The following is a 20,995-nucleotide window of genomic DNA, read 5'->3' as shown; positions in this document are numbered from 1 at the left end:
AAGGACCTGTTATTTTGTAGTCTCTAAAGAGCTGCACATATTGATGGATAAATAATGATGACAGTAGTAGGCTAGGCTTCAAATCAGCCATGAAGTTCACTGTCCAGAGCACTATATCTGTTAACCTAAACTGCCTCATTGGGGGCAGCACCTCTCCTCTGTGATTAAACAAAGAAATAATTTTAAAAAGAAAAAAGAAAACTCAGCACTGATTGAGCCTTGGAATGTGTGATTGGTTTGATGGTTAGTTCTTATTCATTATTTAATATTTTGAATAAATTGATTATACCACTTCTGTCATTCACTGGAGACTGTATCTATGAAAGTAGTGAAGCCTTGGTAGCAGATACTGAAAAGTCAAAAGTATTTTTGTGACACTATGTTGGAAACGTATGCTGTGTTGTGGGGTTGAGTTATATGCTCAGGAAATTATGTCATTTGACTACATGAAAGTGCACAGTCAGGATCCTACCATGTCAATAGTTAACAAGCAGTCCTGCTGGGTTAACTGTAGATGGTACAGGAAACAATAAGTATGAGAAGTGAAGTCAGGGGAAAAAAGCACAGCACAACTAGACATTCAGTTAAATAGAAATACTATGTGTATATGTGGTTATACTAGCTTATTTCAGGTTACACAAAAGAGGACATAAAGTGAATTAGGGTAATTGGGAAATAAAAAGTCCCAAAGTTCCAATCATGGAGCAAAGGATTGAGAAGGGAAATTAAATCAACTCTGACTGCACTGCTGTTGCAGACCCAGACATGCACTTACGTGGGTGCATGTGCTGACCAGGTCCACATCTATCAATCACCAGAGTTAAACACAAAGAGAACCTACACTTTCAGCTCAGCTCTGTCTGTTTACTGTCAACACAATTGGTTTCAAAACTTGTTGATTGAAAACTTCTGACTCAACTCTAGAGACTCTCTCTTACCATTTCTTATTAGCAATAATGCTGCCATTGCAGAAAAAAATCTGTGACAATGTTATAGCACTTGATTTAATTTTTAATCAAACTGTCAAGTTTCTAGCAAATATCACTTCATTTAATTGGTTTTATTGTACTATTTTTGCCTATTTTATCTTCTTTTCAAACTATGAGTTCAGAAATGGAAAGCCAGTTTATTTTCCAGTATAAATACATTACATTCCCCTCCCCCCCCCCCCCACAGCTGTAATGTATGGTTGAAATTGACATTTGAACATGGTTTAGATGTAGGATCCTGCATGATATGCTGTGAAATATCATATAAACTGATAGTGCTGTATTAGTATTAACAGTGAAAAGAATAAAATTGATATACTGTTGGGGGTGGGGGAGTTGGCATTCAATTATTGATAGTACATTCTGTTGTCAGAATGATTGGCAAACTAGGCATTACTGAGATCCAGTTAGAGCTCATAAGAAGAATTCAGTTTTTATTAGATGCTTGGGAGTTTGCCCAGGAATAAAAATGGGGCTCCAGGAAATGAATCTGAGTTTGCAGGTGGGTTAGATGTTGGAAAGCGATACTGAATCACTGTTTCAGAATATGCTAGTAGTACAATGTGCTCTTTGCTGTGATGTGGGAGGCACATGAATAGAAGCCCTGACAATTTTGGCCTTTTAATATATTGTGGCACACTTTGTATAAGCATCTCATTCTTGATGGCTTGGCCAAATTCCAGTGGGCAGGGTGCAGTTTCAGTTTAAAACATTCTCCTTGCCAGAAGAATATTCCTGTACAGTGCAGGGTATCACTGGTTCGTGTTCAGTTGCAAACACAAGTATATCACTTAGTATAATGATAATGATCAACCTTCACCAGCATCTATAATTACAAGCACATATCTTATCAGTAGGTTTAATTGAGGGGTACAAAATACCTGGCTGTTGGAATCAGTTCCTGGAAGCCAATCCATACTTCTGAGAAGTGACATTTGCCGCCATACCTCAGTCAGCCTCCCAAAACCAAAAGCCGGTATTTAACATCGCAATCCTAAGCAGAGTTTCATCCTTCTAAGACGGTTGAAGACAGTGAACTTAGAAGGATGCATTTCTGCTTGGGGTTGTACTGAAAGACTGGCATTTGTGAAAACAAGACTTGGCAACAGCCAAAGAGAGAAAATATGAGGACTGAGCTGTGGCCCGCCATCCACTGACAAAACCCAATTGCTGACCAAGATCTAACATGTTGCTAGATGCTGCTAAATAGTAGCAAATGTGGGTGTCTTAAAAGCCTCAGTACCATCCACTTTTGTTTATCAATGATACGTCCAGTAGAAAATGGTTGATAGAAGCGGTAACCTTCATCCTTCAATGGATGTTGTAATATATATATGGGTCTTCCTTATGTCATGTCGCACCAGAAGTATTCTGGGAATTCCTTGTTGAATCTCAGGTACACAAGGGCTGAATTTGAATCAGGATCACAACACATAGGTGCAGGGGTCTTAAGCCTTCTGCACTATTCTTCTAACCTGAAACAGCCCAGGTGATCCATTATTTGCTTTGTTATGGAACCTTTTTGTTATTATTGGCCAGGGGACTCAAAGCTATATTCAACAAAGAATGCTTTTGTAGTTGAAACATGTTTGTATGGAGCATATGCAAAAGCTCTGAAGAGCTCTTGTCCATCAGCCAGCCTGTAAGGGACTCAGTCCAAAAAATATCTGCAGAATTCTTCTTTTTTCCCCCTTCTGATGAGGCTTTAGAACATTCAAGCTGCTTTGTTTGTGAACTCTGAGAAGCCACTGCCATCATAGTAGTCATAGCAAACTAAAGAATGTAATTAAAAAATTCATGTAAAATTAATGCATACTGTCTGAAAAATCTGTGATGTTAAAAAAGCAAGGAATTTTATTTGTCAAGAAAATAGAGGCGCAAATTTGAATTTAATCTTTAAAGGGATTAATTTTTATTTGCAACAGATTTTAAACTTTGTTCAGTATCTTGAAACATAAAATCTTTTCAAATGGACTATCAAGCATAAGTCATAGTGCTTTTATTGAATGTTTCTTGTGTAAATGGGCTATGATTTATCACTGACTGAAAATTATAGTATGGCTGTTAAAACACAATTTAGGTAACAGTTCATTAGATGCTGATTTTGTTAACTAGTGCACATTTCACATATTCTCAAAATACTTTTCTTGGTAGTGTGTATGAGATGTAAGACAAATGGATGGAAAATCAGGTGGGAGTTCCAATAGTTCATTGAACCAAAATAAGATTTTATTTATAACTGGTAGGTAACTTCAAGATTCCAAACAAATTATTTACAAAAATTAAAATAAAATCTGAGGCACCAAATATTTTAAATAACTTCCATCTGCACAAAGTCATTCTAGCCCTTTTTCACATCTTTTCTCTCTATCCCTTACACTGTTCTCTTGGACTAGATTTTAACCTTTTCCACTATTACAATGAAACTATGTCACCCTTTGTCACACCCATATAGCTTTTGTCCTTTTCTGACTTATTCCAATTCTTCCTCAGAGAGAGTTCTGACACTCTAACTGTGATAGTTTCCATATTTCTCACAGATTAATACATCTCAAAACTAACTTCAATTTCTCCCTCGTAAAAACGCAGCCAAGATTTTTCTCACACAACTTCACCCCCTACATACAGATCTCTCTGACTTTGCCTTCTTTTTTTCTTTTTTCCCCCACCCAAGTACTCCTCACAAAAACCAGTCATGGCTCACCTGCCTTTTTCTGGCCACCCCCTCCCCTTCTATTTTGCACCCAGTTTAAATACACACAAACCTATAGTCTTTTCAATCTAGCCTTAAAATCGTTATAACAACTAATATACAAATTAAACCAACGGCATATCTTTTAGGTTTTATGAATAGACAATTTGAAAAAGAAGATAATATTCTCAGCAGTGAGAATATAATATAAACAAAAAATGGAAAACTTCATCGGTACCTATAACAGAAGATTGGCTTGTGAAACTGTTGGAACTGGTGAAATTTACCTCTTAGAGAAAATAACTTTTCTAAATTCATGGATAATTGGGAACCCTTGATGGAGTTTTTGCTTTAAATAAAAAAAACATTATTTGTGGTTTTGATGATCAAGAAGAAGGATATAGTAGAGAAAAGTGTGAATTGTTTTAATGATATCAATTCAGAGTTAAATTTTATTTTAACTGTAAGTAGGAAGAAAGTAGTAAACATTGGTGTTCCTGCTGGCCAGGACACCGCCCTGCATCGGCCCTTCAGCAGGGCTTGCCAGTGCCCTTGATTCAGCCTCAGAAGAGAGGCTCACCTGCTGCCTCTCCCTCATGATCAACACATTTTCCCAGCTTTGGGAACCAGTGATCAGTCTTCCTCCCTGACTTGAGCCCCCCTCCTTTTCAACTACCTCCCCCAGATGTGGCCTCAGGGGCTGGACCGAGCCTGCTCTTCCTTACTCATATGGTCTCTCTCTGCTGCTCTCCACCCCCTCATTCCCTTGGCTCTGCCCCCCTTCTCAGCAGGGATGCTGAGGCCTGGTCAGCAAGGACAGGTCAGGTCTTGCCTTGCTCGGCTTTCCCCTTTGCTTTGTGGGGTAGGGGACTCTCCTCTTCATGTCAGGTGGCCACCCTGTCTTTCACAGCTCAGTCCTGCCCTCTGTTCCCCATGCTGCATCCTTACCCCTGACCTGCATTTCCATCTCCTCCCCCACTATCACCACTGGTTCCTGCCCGCTGCAGTTTGTGTGGTGGTGCGAAGTGAGGCTCACTAGTGGGCTGGCGTTCAGGATTAGGGTCGGGATGGCTGCTTCTGCCTCTCATGCCATCCATTGGGCTGGGGGCTCAGCAGCTTGTTCCGGAAGGCATCTCCTGCCTTGGAGGTTGGGGTGTCTGCCACCTCGGAACAATTTAAGTGGGTCTATATTCGGTGCAGAGGAAATTGGAAGCTCTTGTGTGTATTTCTTTCTTTTTACGTAATTTGATTTTCTTTTTCATTTTTAGGATTGTTAATGATTTTTTAAAAATCAAGCTGCAATGCTGCTGTCAAAGCTCTGCTCTTGACTTCAGTTTGATCCCAAAGGAAGTCAGTTTCAGCTTAAGGTTGACTCAGCCTTCCATCCCTCTGAGGTCACTAAAATTACCCAGCTTGTTGGGGGTAACATGTAGATGACTAGGAAAGGCAATGGCAAATTACTCCATAAACAAAGTCTGCCTAGTAAACATGATGTGATGTCACCCATGGGTCAGTAAGGACCTGGTGCTTGCACAGGGGGCCACCTTTACCATTTTAATTAAAATTAATTAAAAATACTGTTAGCAGGTCTTAATGTTATCATTGGAATGCCCAAATTTTAAAGTTCAGTTTTAATTACCGCCCTTGAGTAATTACCACCGTTGAAAGGGCAGGATAGGAATAAACATATGCAAAACCTTTTTTTACACATTGACACATTTGACACATTGATAGCACTGTTTTCTTGTGTCTTAAAATTGGCTTTCATGTTCAGATTTTTTTTTTGTAATTATAGGCTATAGGTGAATGTAAGTTCTAGTGTTTTATTAAAAGTTAATAAATGTACACCTTCAGGGCTTTCTGAATGTCACCACTTTTTCCCAAAATGTTTTCCTTTCAGTTTAATTTCCTGAAACTGGCTACACTTACTCTTTATTTGTTTTTGTTCTGTTCATAGAACCAAATGTGAGAAATTTTAATTTGTTTTTTAAAGAACCTGTTAAATGAGAAGTGCACAGTGCCATGACTTCTCTCTATGCCTCCTGACCTATGCTTTGTGCAGATCAGCAATCATTAGCCATAAGGCATAGTAGGTGTATATTTCTCACCAAACAAAGTCTTTAAAGATTTAGTTCGCACTCTTGTAACATGACAGAGTTGTTGCTCTGTGCAATTAGCAAGAATCCCAAAGGACAAATAAGAATACTTAGCATTTTCTATGTATACCATGGCATGTTCAGTGATCAAAATATTTCTCATATATTCAGTTGTTACATTTCATCATGTGAACAGGCAGAGCATACTGCATGGTATCCTTCCAATACGCTTGAGCCATTAATCTGAAGGGGGAAGTGTGTGATTTTCAGCCTCAGTATATGAGAAGCAGTGTACAGAGGCTGAAAATGCAAGTGGGGAGGATTCTATGTACCATGCACTCCCAATATGTGATGTTGCTGAGCTCCACCTACATGTGACTGCAACAACTAAAAGGGCTATTGTTTTGTAATCTTTACAACATCCTTGTACGATAAGAATTATTATTAACTCCCATATTATTTAACCCCACATACTGTCTCTTTCCCACTCCTCTAGCTCACTTCATTTTAAGTGCCAGATACCAAGTGAACACCTTGGGAAAAATAAGGTGGATCATAAGTTGAAATTGTGTTGGGTATCAGAATAGTACTAGCAATGCATTAGAATATACAAAGTTGTTTTTACCATTATGATAACTTGTTTCTTTTACCATGAATATTTCTAAAACAAAGAAGGAACTGCTCCTTGAAAGAAGGAACATTGGCAACCCTATTCTGAAGCTTATGTAGCATTTTTGGTAGGACTGTCTGCTATTGATGGCCAAGGATAACAGGGGAGTGTGAGTTTCGATATCTGTCCAGATTAAACTGTCTAGAATTATCTCTCATATTACTGTGTTAATCTATAATTACCTGCCTAGTGCTTGAGCTGGAGCAAGTTCACAATTAATATAAAAAGAAAGCAGAGAACTCTTATTATGAAGGGCTGCAAAATGAACAAGAGTGTGAAAAGGCTTGGATAATGACCTTTCCCTAGAGACATTAATATGTTGACTTTAATAAACCCTTCAGTTTTAATGTGGATCTAAAATCAGGAACAAAGTGCAAATTGATGAGTTCCCTAACATTTTGACCATCTCTGTTACAAAACTAACAGTGTGTTGTATCTAGACTAACGTTTCCGTGAGCACAAGGATTTCTATTCCTGGAGCGTGACTTTTCCACCTAACTGTTCCCCATGGCAGCCTGAAGCATGCCTTCCCCACACAAATCTTGTCCCTATGGGTCCCCTCTCCCCCAAGGATAGGATTTTTGGGACATTTCATGCTGCAATTGGAGATTGGAAAAATCACTCTGCATGCGTGGAAATCCTTGTACTGGTGGACCTGTCTGGTCTTGATCCAGCCCAGTGTGTCAGAAAATAACTGCAGGAATGCTGTGTTACTAGAAACCATGACATCCTGAAATAGGTAGTTCAGGGTTTTTTCACCCTCTCTTGAGCTGATTTTGATTTAAGGAGTTGGAAATACTCTAGTTGCTTTAAAAGTATCAGCTTATAGACAAGATTTAAAACAAAAAACCTTGGTAAAATAATTTTGTTTTTTAAATGGCTTACTGGAACTCCACCCTCTCACACCAGTCTTTTAACAGCACTGGCAGAAAGCAGGTTTCCCATAAGCAGGTTTCCTGACTTAGTGAGGTAGAATAAACATACCTCATTCCCAACTGCTGTTTCAGAGGCTTTGACAAATGCCAGAGAAACTAATTATTTTTGCTCTGTAGAGTCATGATCACCATCTAGACATACAAAGGTTGCATACAGATGTTGTGCTTGTCATTTAAGTGATATTTTTGAAGGTCAAAACCCCAGGAAATATTCAGGCGGTTACTAGAGACAACTAAATATTGCCAGCATTTATTTAACAGACCATGGCCACCATCTAGTACGCAGCTAAGTGAATTTAAACCCCCTGAGATCAATGAGTTTAAGAGCATCTAAGTACATACTTCATTGTGGCCATAGTGCATTGGGTTGGTGCAGTTTATGAATCAGTTTCTGGTTGGCATTCTTCTAGAGCAGGGGTAGGGAACCTGCGGCTCTCCAGATGTTCAGGAACTACAATTCCCATCAGCCCCTGTCAGCATGGCCAATTGGCCATGCTGGCAGAGGCTGATGGGAATTGTAGTTCTTGAACATCTGGAGAGCCGCAGGTTCCCTACCCCTGTTCTAGAGATAGTTTTTTGCCTCTCGTTTCTCATGAAACAGCATTACGTATGTAGACATAAAAGTATATTAAACTAGGGTTGCCTAGGTTGAGAAGTGTCTTGAGATTTTGGAGGTTGAGCCTGGGGGCATTTGGGAAAAGGAGGGTCCATATCAGGATATATGCCATTCGTTATCCACCCTCCAAAGCAGCCATTTTCTCCAGGGAAGGTACACTTGGTGATCTGGAGAACAGTTGTAATAGTGGGTGATCTCCAGGGGCCACCTGGAGGTTGGCAACCCTACAAGCAATACTTGAATAAACAGATGTGAACATCTACATTGGGTTAATACTGTTGGTGTTTTATTATTCTGTGGAAGCTCCAACAGTAAAATTTGTTATGCTCTGCATCTCAAAGAAGACTTGCAGGGATGTCCTGCTGTTTGGTAGCTTCCGTAAACCACATCCTCGCTCTCTTTCATTTTTTGCCTTTCCTGTAAAGAAGACAAAACAAAACAAAAATGCTTAAAGAATTGCCATCAAGTATTATGTCCATTTACTGGTAAGATGAATTATTAACCCAGCAGTTACTAACTGGTTCATTCAATTTACTAAAGCACTGCTCGAACAAACTGCAAAAACAGAAAATGTTGGCTGAATTGATTCCCCCACTTAAATTATTCTTGAAAATATTTTTCCATTCTATTTTTTAAAAATCATCTGAGGCTAGAAGGATGAGTGTCTTTCGTGTTTTCTAGTTGTCATATTTTATCAATGTCGCTAGAAGTTTCTGTTTCCAACTTCATTAAGATTATAAACATCATGTGATAAATGAGCCAATTTTCACTTTTATCACTTTTATTAAATTACATATATTTGACCGTGTTTTTGGCTTAATATGGAGAAATGGAGGAGAAGGAATCAGACATCATTTGAGCGGATAGTTTCCATTGTGTGTCCCAGGTCATTTGTAGGTTACTTTCTATACAGCTATTTATTCTATTTATTCAGAAACATTGAGCCATCTATGGGCAGTGATTGCCCATTAGCTCACAGTGATGTTGTATACAGAGACACAGCAGATTATATTTCCTTATCCTCAGCATACTCAATAAGCTCAGCATGATGTCTTTGCCATTAGGCAAACCAGTGAAGGCTCATTTCTGTAAGAGACCTGAAACCAATTGCCTGCTCTGCAGTTTGCAGATCTCATTGGAACTGGAGGGGTTTAAAGCATTTTTAAAGCTGCTTTCTAAGAATTTGTTGCAATTGTGCAATAGCAATTTCTATGCCTATCACTTGATTTCACAGATGCAGCGTTACAGCCTTTTGAAAATTGAATGAAAGCAGTTTTTTGTTTCTCATGTGATCCTGATCATTGTTAGTTTCTGCCCCATTTAGTCAGCATCCAGAATTATGGTTTGTTTCCTAAAGCTCGTTTATTTTCGCTGTGCCAGGCTAGTGTTAAGCTTTAGCACTAATTGGTTCAACCTCTACTGATGATGACTCCTTTCATTACATTGTATTCTTGATCTACCAGAACATTTTTGTCTAATGTAATGATATAAGCAGTAGCCCTCAGTGACTGTGCAGCCCTTTTCAACTTTAGAATCATTGGACTAGAAATATAAAGAGCAGAAGACTTATCTGAAGAGTCCTAAACAAATTCAGTTCCATAAACCAAAACACAACTGCTACAGCTGAGGAACTGAAATTAGCTATGGCTAGTCTGGACATTTAGGCTCATGAATATTTTTCACCTGTTGGGAGTCAGGATGACCACAATATCATCTGAGAATTAAGAAAGAAAACACTATTCATTAGCTCTCTCCGAAAGAAAATGGTTTTGGTCTCAACTTTCTCTTATTGATCATTTCTAATCATAATAGTCCTAGTTCTTCAAACGCTAAAAGTAGTTCTGGCAGTACTCATAGGTGATAGTGGTGATGGTTGCTAGATTATACTTGTTGTTGTTATATCCTATCCTTCTTACAAAAAGTGCATCCCAGCTGAGTTTGCTCCTTCCTAGACTCTACCACCCCTAGGTTCTGCCTCCAAATCTCCAGGAATTTCCCAAACCAGAGTTGGTAATCCTAGAGTTGCCACATTGCTTAGTTGGCCGGGTTTTACCTAGAATCTAGGCATTCCACCAAGTAGCTGTTTAGCTCATAATCTAGTCTGAATTCCCAGCTTTCATTTTTTTAAAACGAGTATCTGGCCTTCTAGATATGGAGATAGAAATCAATGTGTGAATACAGTTTTCTTCCTAATGTATGCAATAGAAACGGGTTGCACGACTTCCGTTTGTTCTAGCCATTGTGTGAAGTCACATTTGTGATAGATAGGGATAGGAAGTCCAAGGAAATGGTTTGGTTCCTGATTGTCAGCAGCTGCCTCTCCAAGCTTGCATTTGTTCAGGACCTACAGCTGCAATTTACCATATATTTTAAAAAATCTAAATAAAAGGTTTTTAGACCAGATTCAAACTTTTTTCTTTTTCAGACAGGAACTCTGAATACTTACAAAAGCTTTGAGGTGTATAGTAAGTGTGATTGATATAAATGGTTGTTTTTTTTTAAAAGCTTCAGTCATGCTCTATGATTTTATTTGTTCTTATACTTTCTTAATATCTTGTTTTCTGGCCTGTCTCATTAGGTGTGCTTTCTCTGCCTGCATACTTCAGTCCTTACAATGATGGATCCATGGTCAGCAATGGACGGGCTGATGCTTATGCCCAACTAGAGCTTCGAACATTAGAACAGTCTCTCCTGGCAACATGTGTTGGAAGCATTTCTGAACTGAGTGAGTTTCATATGCAACTCATAACTTGCTTAGTTTGTTTACTTAGAGTACAGAGCCTCTTCCTGCTGAAATCAATGAAAATCTTGATGATGGCTTTGGTATTGTTTTGCTTGGGCCCATATTGTCCAAGATATAAATGTTTCAATTGCTGTTCATGGAAATTATGTCACTGGGCTAAGGCACTGTAGTGATGCACAAAAATGTGCCTTTCAGTCATGTTCCTTCCATTATTGTAAATTCAGGGCTGTGTCTCTAGTTAAATCAGTGGCCTCTGGGCAGCATTTATTAGGTCAGCTGTAGATTGTGGCCCACTGAAAGCTTGATAAAACAACATTTTTCCCAGGGCACCTGGACTGGTTTAAAAAAAAGAGAGAGAGAGAAGGATTTGTCAAGCCCCTGACTGGTGGGTCACAGTCTTTGACTGACATGCCACATACAGCCTCACAGCTGTGAATTTCACAACCTGAATTAAATTAATCTTTGATATTCATGTTTGCAGTGACTGAATGCTATAAACAGTGTCCTCCACTCAGGCAGTCAATTTTAACTTCTCACTTTTTTTATAACAAAAAAAGTCCTCACTTTTAAAAAAGCCCATAACGAAGGGGAAATCATGGCCCTTTCCCCACTTACCATTTGCTGCGCGCTACTCTCCCCAAATAGCGCGGGGTCCAGCGGCTCTCCCTACGAGTCCGGGCGGCGACAACGCAGCCGCCCTGACTCTGCCACTCTTGTGTCCCCTCAGTGCACGTCATTTCTGGTGCTGAAAAAACGGCACCTTTTGATGACGGGGAACACGACCCTGTGCCAGAAATGACTCGCGCTGAGAGTAGCGCACCGCAAACAGTAAGTGGGGAAAGGGCCCATGAGAACATAGGGATGTCAGCCTCCAGGTGGGACCTGGCAATCCCCCAGAATTATAGTATATCTCCTTACTATATAGATCAGCTCCCCTGGGGGAAATGGATGCTTTTGAGGGTGGGCTTTATGGCATTGTACCCCACAGAAGTCCCTGTCCTCCCCAGGGTTCACCTCTGACTCTCCAGGACTTACCCTACCTGGAGCCGGCAACTGTACCCCTCACTGGTGACCAGGCAACCCTGTGAGAACACTTCTGTTCATATTCTGTTTGGAAAGTCCATTTCTGTTTGGATTAGTGCAAGCTATGTTTGGAGCCTACACCACTCAGTAATGCCCCTTTAAGCTTTGCTGCTCTGGCTGCTTTTTCCTGAAAAACATTCTTGTTGGCATTCTTTCCAACTGCCTTACCATATGAACACTGCTGTCAGAAGCCAGAACATACCTTAAAGGTCTCACATTTATTTTATAACCAGCCTTAATTTGAGGTTTCTCAGGGAAAAAAATCCTGTTTCTAACTTAGGTGTGCATATCCTGCAACACAAGAGAGCATTTATAGCAAAAATCCATGATTGAATGCTACTTCCTTTCCCCTACTCTCTGATTTGCCTGGCTCAGTGACTACATTTAATGAATGGATCCTTATGTATTCTCTTGCAAGCTTTGAAAAAAGAAATGTGGCCATAAGTTGCTAGTGTAGCAAGGAAGGAATAGAAGGTATGGGAAGTGAGTGTTATTCTGCATTACAAATTTGAATTCCAGATGTACCTCTTGTTTAATCATGTGGTACTATGGATTAACAGCCACAGAAGACAATTCATAGGATACCAGGTTTTTTTCCAAACCTGCAGAACAGCTACCCTCAGGAGTTGAGAACAAGCAGCCCAATACTATGTATGTTTACTCAGAAGTAAGTCCAGTTGTGTTGGTGCTACACTCAAGTACACAGGATCAGTTTTCCTTACTTTGGAATCCTCATTGCTATTTTCATATTATCCTTTCCCACAACTGTAACTATCAAAATACATTGGAAGGCTATATCCTGTGAACCCCTGATCCTGATAAAAAATATAATTCTATATCCTGTGAACCCCTGAACCCCTGATAAAAAATATAATTCTCAGAGAAAATAATATGTGGCTATACACATGTATATATAAAATGAAGCATTGTATTGATTCAGACCACTGATATGGCAAAACCTGATGTATTGTAACTTTAAATAAAATGTTGACATGTCTATATACATGTCTCCAGTGTATACATGAAACAGTTACCACAAACTGTACAGGAGTTTTAGAAGAAGCCATCTAGTCTGTGGCTAGCTGAAAATCCTGTAATCTCAACCTTCTATGCTAAGAATGAACATCCAAACCTCATGCAATACTGCCCAATAGGGAATCATTTTACATCCCTACCAAATCTCGAGAATATGGTCCAAGCTTTTTTTTTAACACGGGAAGCTTACACTCTTATAATAATAAATGTCTACCTGCCCCCCAGTGCTGACCGAGTGGTACAGGATACAAGATGGATGCAAATGCTGGAGTACATAACAAAAATAAAACAAAATTCTCCCTCTAATAACACTGTTCTGGTAGGCGTTTTTAATGCTAGGGTGGGAGTAGATGGTCAGGCATTAATTGAGGGATTGAGTTTAGATGCTTAAGATCTGCCTTGGTATTTTTCCCAACTGAGGCATTTGAAAGTGTTAATTATGCAGGTAAGGAGTTAGCCAAAACATGGATCTTTTGTGACATGATATATTTAAATGGTCTCTGTAACTTCAAATACTCAGGGGAATATGCCTTTCTGTCTAACAGGCTGCAGTGTAATAGATTACGCTATAGTTTCCCCTGACTTCTTTGTGGGTGTGAAAGATTTCCATATTGATTATCATAATGCTAGTGATCATTTACCGCTTTCTCTGGAAATTAGCCTCGCCAAGGATCAATCCTTGCCCCTTAAGTATGATGAGCTTGTTACCCCATATCTAAAAATCAATTGGTCCCCTCGAATAGAGAAACAGCTTTACGAACTAATAAGTGGCCAAACCTTTGGGGAATTATGCTCCAAAATAGTACAAAATGAGTCTCCTGACTCATCGCTGTGTCTATATGAGGAGTTAGTACAGAATATTGATGCCTTATGTGCTGTTAATATCAACCACCAGTCAAAGAAAGCTAAAAGATCCCAGGCAGATGGCTTTGACCAGGAATGCCAACATCTAAAACAACAGCTAAGAGCCTTATACTCAAGGCAGAGAGCTGATAATGAGCCCTCCTTTCCTGCCACATATTTCTCAATTTAAAAAACAGCTTAGCTTAAAGGACATTAAAATGTCTACCATTAACACAGAGTGGGGAAAACTTATCTAGGCTACCAATTCCAATGACACTAGCTCTGTCTGGAACATAGTGTCCAGTAGCTCAAGAACTAACAATAATTTGGCTGCTGGCATTCCAATCAAGGCCTGGTACCAGCACTATAAGAACACCTTTAGTGCTGAAGAGCACGATTCTACAACTCAAGTACCATCATCTCTTGATACTCTTACGGACTGTCTTACAGTCACCCCTGCAGAAGTAGTGTCTATGATTAAACAACTTAAGTGAGGTAAGGCGCCGGGCCCCGATGCATTACCACCTGAGATCTTCAAAAAGCATTTTGACTGGTGAGCCCCACTTTTGGCCTCCCTCTTCACAACGATTAATAAAACTGGTTTAATCCCTGTGGCCCGGACAAAGGCTATAATAGTCCCTATCTTCAAAAAATGGTGATCATCTTTCACCAGTGAACTACAGGCTAATTAAGTTATTATCAATACCAGGGAAAATCCATACTAAATCTTTAATCACCAGATTGAATAAATGGGTCGCCTTGAATGGGATATTAGGACCCGAACAGATAGGGTTCAGTAAAGGCAAATCTACTCTTGACCATATAATAGTCATTAATCAACTGATAACTAAAACTTGCAATAAATCCCAAAGGTCACTGTACACTGCATTCCTGGACATCAAGGGGGCCTTTGACTCTGTCCCCAGATATAAGCTATGGGCCAAACTTGCAAAAATGGGTGTAGAGAACACAGATTGATTCTACTTATTAAGGCGCAACATCGTAACACAGTATGCCAAGTTAAATGCAACCAGGAGGGATCACTCTCACCTAAAATATCTATCTCCAGGGGAGTAAAACAAGGCAGCGTCCTTGCACTGGTTCTTTTTAACCTTTTTTGAATGACCTAGCATGTGTACTTAACTCTTTAAGCTCACACTGCCCAAACCTAGATGGTCATCAAATCCCTCTATTTTTATATGCCGATGATGCAATCTTGTTGTCGCATACTAAAATTGACATGAAGCGACTACTAGTGTCTTGTAATGAATATTGTACTAATAATGGCCTGACACTAAACTCCCAAAAATCTAAGGTTGTAGTGTATTCAAGATCTTGGAAGCCATCCCGTTGGATGCTAGGAAGTCATGAGTTGGAACAGGTCAAATGCTTCAAATATATGGGAATGCATCTTCATTATAGAGGGGGTTGGGCCAGTCACAGAGATCACACCATTACAAATTCCATGGCCAGTGTATTGGCAATTTTGCACTTTTTTTATAACAAGGGCAAACACTTCGTACCTGTGGCAATTAAAGTTTTTAATGCCAAGGTGTCCCAGCAACTATTATATGGAGTTTCACTCTGGATAGGCTCCTGGTTCAACTCAGTTAAGCGAGTGCAATCTTGATTTCTATACAGACTCTTGGGTATGCCCCACTGTGTGCCCTATGCCACTTTGTGCCTTGAGACTGGACAACATCTCTTAGAGACAAGAGCCTGGCTTGCCACGTTCAAATATTGGCTGCTCTTTTGTTTCAACTGTGATACCACCTCTCTGATGTACAAAACCCTGCAGACTCTCTGTTACTCTGAATAGTGAGTTATTGTTGAATCTAAAATCATTAAGTTAGGTTACTCCTTGGACTCTTTGGCCATGCTCCCATCCAAAGATATTTTTCAATTACTGAAAAGGAAGTTGCTTGTTCAGGAACATCAAACCCTAACTGAAAAGACCTCCAGGTCTTGCTCTCCTCTTGCCCTGGGCATTCCTTATATTGGAAATAGGGGGCCCCAATACCTTCATAAAATAATTGTGCCCAGATTACAAAGAGCAGTGATGCTGGCCCACTGCAATGCTCTTCCATCAGCTGTATTAACAGGGAGATTGACCAAAACTCCCTATCATAAAAGGCTATGTATGTTCAATGGAAACTGTGTAGACTCCATAGGCCATATCCTATTCTACTGCCCCCTTTACGCCGTACCCAGAACCAAATACTTATAAACCCTGCTGATTAAAAAAGGGCACGCGTCTGATTTACAAAATATTACCTTTTTATTAGACAATCCCAGCAGCAATGTAAATGATGCAGTTGCCAAATTTCTTGAGGTGTACATAAGTCAGAGCTCTGGGAGCAACATTTGAACAATACCTTCCTTCCCTTTTTTTCTCCTCTTTTTAATGTATAAAAATTCATTTTATATTCTTATGCCAGTTTTTTCTTTCCTTATTCAGCTGAATGAACCCTATGTACACAACACTGTATTATTACTATGTCAATAAAGGTTCCTTGACTTGACTTGAGAATCATTTGATTAAATCATGTTTGCAGTTCTCAGAAATGAAACTGCAGCTTTATAAGTACCCTTAATAATGTTTTACTTGTTGCTATCAAAGACCTTGGAACTAGGGTAGCTAGACCCCAACAGGAGTCAGGGATCTCCCCTTTGGGCCTCCCCCCCTCCTCCCCCACCCCAGCTAGCTGGCGGGAGTCTTAACTGCCTAGACCTCAATGTCACTGGTACGATGACATCACTTTTAGGTGTGATGTCATCATGTCGGTGAAGATGAGAGAGTTGAGAGTAGAAATTACTCTTGTATCAAATTTATTTGACTCCTTCCAATTCCCTTATTTTTTCTATAGTATGAGGCAGTGGGGCTAAAGAGTACCTGGATACTGTACTCTCTCAGTCCTTCTAGCTGTGATGTACTTTGCTAAGCTACCTTGAATCTTTGGAGATATAGTGGGATATACATGCAATAAATAAATAAGTTCTGGGGTTTAATCTTGCCCAACCATTGTATTTCCTTTAGCCCTAATCTCAGATTTGTTTGGGAGCTGACCATAAGATCTTGTCAGTGGGTATGCACTGGTTAGTAAATGCTGAGACGCTCACATTCTTTCACAAAGACAAGTTGCTGCAAGATAACTTCAGTCATGAATTGCTAAGCAGGCGGAGTGAAACTGCAGAATGGAACCATTCATTTTTCTGCTGCTGCCCCACTTACTGCAGAAGCAAATTCCCCGCTGCAAACAGGAGACAACCTCAAGGCACTATAGATCTCACTTTAGTGTTCTATCTATGCAACACTGCAAATATTAAAGGGGAGAGAAGCTAACAAAGATTGCAAAGGGCTCAGGCAAGGAGAGTTATGGAACATTGCAGATAAGAAATAATTTTGTCAGTTAATAATTAACTGACTCAGCTCCACCCTCCTTGCAGTCTTCTTTCTCATTCCTTTCCAGGCATCTGAACATCAACTGTTTACATGTTTTCCGCCATAACTCCAGTACAACAGGGCCAGGAATTCACTTTTTTAAAATGAAAGCTGGAAAATCAGAGAGGAGGCACAGCATTAACAAAAAACTGACAAGAGTTTTTCATATGTGCTGGACATGTAAAACAGTCAAACAGTACTGGGTGGAAGTACATGCAAAAACTTCAAAACATATTGAAGATAAAATTTCCATTAGCTGCTAAGATAATGTTATTGGGTATCCTTCCTGAGAATTTTCCAAAGAAACTTAAAGATCTATGTTTGTGTTTGCTAATGGCAGCCATAGTAATAGCAGCAACCAATTGGAAAGCCGAAAGAAGTCCAAACACAGAAATTTGGGAGGAAAAAGTACCAGTGTGCTACATAGGCTAAACTGACGAATCTTATAAACAAACAGTCAAAACATAAGTTTGATGAGAAGTGAGAATTGTATTTTTCATTTGTGACTGAATCAGTTACTTAAAAAATACCAATGGAGATTAAAATTAGATTCAGAGGAATTAAATGAATAGGTGAATATATTATTCATATGCTAGTAATCAGGCTATAAGTAATTCTTTATTTGATACATACCAGTGGGTGTTAATTAAATAATTAAATAGCAGAATGTTAGATGAAATAAGTAAGAAGGTTCTTTCTCAAATTTGTCTCACAGCTATATTTTATTAAACACTAAGATCCATTGTTATTTTGTTTGTTATATGGTTTTATGTTTTTTCTATAATTTTCTATTTTTATGTGTGTTTATTTATGGATAAAATTAATAAAAGATTAAAAAACCAAAACACTGACAAGGGTCTTGCTAATTCTCATCATGAAAATTACCGACCAGCGCGGTGTACCAGTTAAGAACAGTGGACTCTAATCTGGACAACTGGGTTTGATTCCCCTCTTTTTCACCTGAGCAGTAGACTCCAATCTGGTGAACCAGGGTATTGTTGAAGGCTTTGAACCAGATTTGTTTCCCCGCTCCTATACATGCTAGGTGACCGTGGGCTAGTCACAGTTCTCTCAGAACTTTGTCATCCCTACCTACTACACAAGGTGTCTGTGGTGGGGAGAGCAGAGAAAGGCGTTTGTAAGCCTCTTCTGAACTCCTTATAGTTAAGAAAAGTGGGGTATAAATGCAAACTCTTCTTCTACCTACGCCAATTGATTGCCTATAGCAGCCACATGAGGAGAATGCATAATTGAGAAAATCTTCCCACTGTGGAAGATTGACAGTGCAGTCCATGGGGAGAGGGGCAGTTCCACAGTGGCCGGGGACCGGTGTTGCCACAGCACAGCCACGTTGCTTCTTAAGGAGAGTCAGGTAGAGCAGGGAGCATAAAGGCTGCCCCCTTGTGAGGCCCCTGCCATATTTTGCCATCTTCCGCAATGCCTTTTTCATCTAGAGCCCTTCGGGGATGAGGCGGTCTATGAAGTCCAATAAACAAACAAACAAACAAACAAACAAATAAATAATTTGAAAAACTCCCCAGCTGGCATGAAAACCCTTATTGCCACTCAGTGCATTGGGCAGCATAGGGGGCATTCCTGGGCCAAAAACCCTGTGGAACTCCCCCAAATTCCGCCCCACCTGCACTGGCATGGGCTCCCATGTCAGACTGGACATCTGCTTTGGCATGCCATTGTTCTACTTCCAAGAATCCTCTCCCTCTTCAAATTGCACTGTCAGTATATGTATATACTGTGTGTGTGTGTGTGTGTACACACTCATTTGCTGCCTTTCCAAAGATATGCTTGAAACGACTCTCAAATTAAAAATAATACAGTAGATTAAAAAAAAAGAAAATATTGCTAAAACAAGCCTTAAAGCTTATCACAAAACATCATTGAGCAGGGGAAACAAAAATGCTTCAGGCAAAACTGTAAGACAGTAAGACAGACAAGCCCCAAGGATGATTGGGCATTGCAAAGGTGAGGAAAATGCTCTGTCTTCAGTTGCCATCGATATCTCATCTGCAGGTGGGCTCAGAGGCCTGGAGTTAGACATTCTCTTTTTAGTAGTGAAACATAGGCTTTCCTAATTCCAGTAAAAAGTGTGATCAATTTTGCACAGCTTGGTAACAAACAAAAATTAGTCAGCATTCAGAATTATCTGAGGATAATTAGCTTGGAAGTCAATAGAAGGCTGCTTCTGAATCAGTGACCACTGGAGCAAAATAAAATAAAACTATTCTTTTTTCCTTCTCGGTTACTTTTCCAGGTGATTTGGTGTCACGAGCAATGCACCATATGCAGTGTTTGAATACCCTCAGCCCGGGTATGAGTCCAATTCGACAAACCAGGCAGCAGCAGCAGCCCATCAGCTGGTCTCCTGATGCCCTTCATACCCTTTATTATTTTTTACGCTGCCCTCAAATGGAGTCCATGGAAAACCCCAACTTGGATCCACCGAGGATGGCACTCAATAATGAGCGGTAGGTCTGGCAGTTTACAGTCCAAGGATATCTTACCAGGGTTTCCATTGTGTTAAACTGGGTATTTGAAGCAGTATATTAAGTTCTGCTAAATTACGTGTATCAGCCTTCAGCCATTCTGGTAACATTGCCAGTTTTCTTTCACAGCTTTGCCAGGCTTGTGGAATGAGGACTGGGAAGCAAGTTGTCCAGGTTGTCAACTTTCTTAAATAAGGCAAATACTGTGTACTTATTCCCAAAGTGTACATTTCAGTAGAGAGTGCCAGATGCCCAGAATTGGCATTTTCCTCTTTTAACTGAAAGAATGCCAATTTGCAGCCATAATAACCAGGGATAAAATAGTGTATAGTATATATGAGTTTACCCTATTTCAGAATCTCTGTTTCCTAAGAAGAATACAATTTTTACATTGTCTGGACGCAGCTATTATGTTTTTGGCTCTCCTAACCTCCTTCCCCATAGAATCGTTAAAGAATCTGCTACTCCTATACTTTGAATACTTTGAAGTTTGCTTGTTCAGAATGCACATGTTCTTTCACCAAAGAATAGGGAAGGGGAGCAAAGACGGGCAGTCCAATCCAGAGTCCCTAGCCGTGGGACACATCATCTCTTCAGCCCTGCCCTTCTGCCATCAAGAGGACTCCCAGTAGTGTAAGGAGGCAGAAAACAAAACAAAAAAGCACCTCTTCACTGCCAAAGAGCCATCCATTGGGTTCTGTGGGCTTACACCACCCAATATGGCAGTGTAAGATCAAATCCCCAGCACCAGCCACATCTCCCAAGTAGAGGCAGCGGGGGCCTAGGAGTGCCAGCACAGCACTCTCTGGCATGACTGCCTGCTATAGGGGGTCACAGTGGCCAATCTTCGGCAGATTTGTCCCTCTGCCAGTTCCATAGGGAGGACAAATCCACCAGTACAGCTCCGTGCCACTTCCATTGATGGACACACACACACACACACACACACACACACACACACACACACACACACACACACACACACACACACACACACACACAGAGAGAGAGAGAGAGAGAGAGAGAGAGAGAGAGAGAGAGATTGGGCTGCTAGTTTTCTTTTCCTTTCTGCTGATCAGCTGTGAGAGCTCCCGCATAACGTCACCAGTGGCACTGGGAACTATCACTTTCTGTCATACTTATTGGCCTTGTTAGAAACCCTTGGCAATATATTTCAGCAAATCCCTCTATTCTGTGCAGCTCAGAATTCTGGATGGTGGTATACTTCAACAATCCCCATAGCTCAGGGGTAGGGAACCTGCGGCTCTCCAGATGTTCAGGAACTACAATTCCCATCAGCCTCTGTCAGCATGGCCAATTGGCCATGCTGGTAGGGAGCTGATAGAATGG

General features: G+C 40.2%; 1 protein-coding gene across 1 annotated transcript in view; it reads left to right on the top strand.

Moving 5' to 3' along the window:
• The window catches only part of ABTB2 (ankyrin repeat and BTB domain containing 2), a 213,728-nt gene that overhangs the window by 102,282 nt on the left and 90,451 nt on the right, over positions 1-20,995 (top strand). The window contains exons 2-3 of the mRNA XM_048484315.1: positions 10,577-10,723; positions 19,414-19,627. Of these exons, the coding sequence (XP_048340272.1) occupies positions 10,577-10,723; positions 19,414-19,627 (361 nt within the window). The remainder of the gene's footprint in view (positions 1-10,576; positions 10,724-19,413; positions 19,628-20,995) is intronic.

This window comes from Sphaerodactylus townsendi, linkage group LG02 (assembly GCF_021028975.2).
Source record: "Sphaerodactylus townsendi isolate TG3544 linkage group LG02, MPM_Stown_v2.3, whole genome shotgun sequence".
NCBI classification, from domain to species: domain Eukaryota; kingdom Metazoa; phylum Chordata; class Lepidosauria; order Squamata; family Sphaerodactylidae; genus Sphaerodactylus; species Sphaerodactylus townsendi.
Note: the sequence above shows the minus strand (reverse complement) of the source record. Positions and strands in the feature narration are given on the sequence as shown.